The sequence below is a fragment of the Penaeus vannamei genome, chromosome 23, assembly GCF_042767895.1.
Source record: "Penaeus vannamei isolate JL-2024 chromosome 23, ASM4276789v1, whole genome shotgun sequence".
Classification (NCBI taxonomy): Eukaryota; Metazoa; Arthropoda; class Malacostraca; order Decapoda; family Penaeidae; genus Penaeus; species Penaeus vannamei.
Window position 1 is genome coordinate 24,220,374 of NC_091571.1, and position 2,500 is coordinate 24,222,873.

Here is a 2,500-nt window from a genome sequence, read left to right on the forward strand (position 1 = left end):
AAGGAGGGACAAGTGAATCTAATTAATAAAAGGGTGATAACATGCACCATAACTACAGAACAATAACAAAACAAAGACTATCAAGTCTATCCTGTTTAGACTTCAAATGAAAAACTGTTGAGGTCAAACTTTTCTTGTATCATTTGAATAAAATCTCAAAGAGGCTTTTTCAAAACTTCTGGTATTACATAAAAGGGTTTTTGTTTCTTGTGTTTAAAGGGAAGGAAATAACCGAAGGAGAAATAACCCCCTAAAAATATATTAAGAAAATACTCATAAATGTTTCCTAAGTTTTCCAAGAGACATATGTCTTTCCAAATAAAAACCAATAAAGGGGAAACAAATTTAAAATAATCTTCCTCTTCCCCCTTCTCCTCCTCCACCACCTCCTATCATTCTTCTCCGTCTTCTCCATCTTCTCCCTTCCTTCTTCTTCTACTACTACCTGCTACTGTCCTTCTTCTCCTCCTTCCTTTACTCCCCCTCTTCCTTCTCCTCCATCTTCTCCCCAACTACCTCTCCTCCCTCTTCTCGCACTTCCTACGAGCTGCTTACCCCCCCCCCCCCCGCCCCCCCAAAAAAAAATAATAAGACAAAAAAATAATAATAAAAATAAAAAGAGAGAGAGAAAGAAAAAATCTGCCATCAACCTTCAACGAAGCAAGAAATCAAGCAAGCAAGCAAGCAAACAAGCGCAAGAGACTCACATCGGCGACCCAGATCTTGGAGTAGTTGGGGCTGAGGTAATACTTGATGCCCTGGATGGCGCCCGGAAGTGTCACCCCGCGGATCAGGAGGATGAACAGGACCACGTAAGGGAACACGGCGGTGAACCACACGACCTGCGGACAGACGGAAGGGCTTGGGTTAGTGTGGTGGTGGTGGTGGGGGTGGTGGTGGAGGGGATGGTGGTGGAGGGGGTGGTGGTGGAGGGGATGATGGTGGAGGGGGTGGTGGTGGAGGGGGTGGTGGTGGAGGGGATGATGGTGGAGGGGGTGGTGGTGGAGGGGATGGTGGTGGAGGGGTGGTGGTGGAGGGGATGATGGTGGAGGGTGGTGGTGGAGGGGGTGGTGGTGGAGGGGGTGGTGGTGGAGGGGGTGGTGGTGGAGGGGGTGGTGGTGGAGGGGGTGATGGTGGAGGGGGTGATGGTGAAAGGGGTGACTTTGGAGGGGGTGATGGTGGAGGGGGTGATGGTGGAGGGGGTGATGGTGGAGGGGGTGATGTTGGAGGGGGTGATGGTGGAGGGGGTGGTGGTGGAGGGTGTGATGGTGGAAAGGGTGGTGGTGGAGGGGGTGGCTGTGAAGGGGGTGGTGGTGGAGGGGGTGATGGCGGAGGGGTGGTGGTGGAGGGGGTGGTGGTGGAGGGGGTGGTGGTGGAGGGGGTGGTTTAGGGGGTGATAGCGGAGGGGGTGGTGGTTTAGGGGGTGATAGCGGGAGGGGGTGGTGGTGGAGGGGGTGATGGTGGAAAGGATGGTGGTGGAGAGGGTGGTGGTGGAGGGGGTGGCTGTGAAGGGGGTGGTGGTGGAGGGGGTGGTGGTTTAGGGGTGGTTTAGGGGGTGATGGCGGAGGGGTGGTGGTGGAGGGGGTGATGGTGGAAAGGGTGGTGGTGGTGGAGGGTGGTGGTGGTGGATGGGGTGATGGTGGAAAGGGTGGTGGTGAAGGGGGTGGCTGTGGAGGGGGGTGGTGGTGGAGGGGGTGATGGCGGGAGGGGGTGGTGGTGGCGGGGGTGGTGGTGGAGGTGGCGGAGGGGGCGGTGGTGGCGGGGGTGATGGTGGAGGGGGTGATGGCGGAGGGGGTGGTGGTGGAGGGGGTGATGGTGGGAGGGGCTGATGGCGGAGGGGGTGGTGGTGGAGGGGGTGATGGTGGAGTGGGTGGTGGAGGGGGTGATGGCGGGCGAGGGGCGATGGCGGAGGGGGCGGTGATGGAGGGGGTCGATGGTGGAGGGGGTGGCTGTGGAGGAGTGTGGTGGTGGAGGGGGTGGTGGTGGTGATGGAAGGGGTGCAAGGCGGCAGGGGGTGGTGGCGGAGGGGGTGGGGGTGGAGGGGGTGATGGCGGAGGGGGCGATGGCGGAGGGGGTGGTGGAGAGGGGCGGTGGTGGAGGGGGTGATGGCGGAGGGGGTGGTAGTGGGAGGGGGTGGTTGTGGAGGGGGTGGTGGTGGAAGGGGGTGGAGAGGGGTGGTGGTGGAAGGGGGTGATGGCGGAAGGGGGTGGTGGAGGAGGGGGTGGTGGTGGAGGGGGTGGTGGTGGAGGGGTGTGGTGGTGGAGGGGGTGATGGCGAAGGGGGTGGTGGTGGAGGGGGTGGGTGGTGGCAGGGGTGGAGGGGGGGTGGTGGAAGGGTGGTGATGGTGGAGGGGGTGATGGCGGGAGGGGGTGGTGGTGGCGGGGGTGGTGGTGAAGGTGGTGGAGGGGGTGATGGCGGGGAGGGTGTGGTGGTGGAGGGGTGATGACGGAAGGGGTGGTGGTGGAGGGGGTGGTGGTGTAGAGGGGGTGGTGGTGGAGGG

At 60.0% G+C, this 2,500-nt stretch overlaps 1 protein-coding gene across 1 annotated transcript in view; it reads right to left on the reverse strand.

The window, feature by feature from the left end:
* The window catches only part of DAT (Sodium-dependent dopamine transporter), a 72,376-nt gene that overhangs the window by 21,354 nt on the left and 48,522 nt on the right, over positions 1-2,500 (reverse strand). The window contains exon 5 of the mRNA XM_070137779.1: positions 708-842. Coding sequence (XP_069993880.1) covers positions 708-842 — 135 coding nt within the window. The remainder of the gene's footprint in view (positions 1-707; positions 843-2,500) is intronic.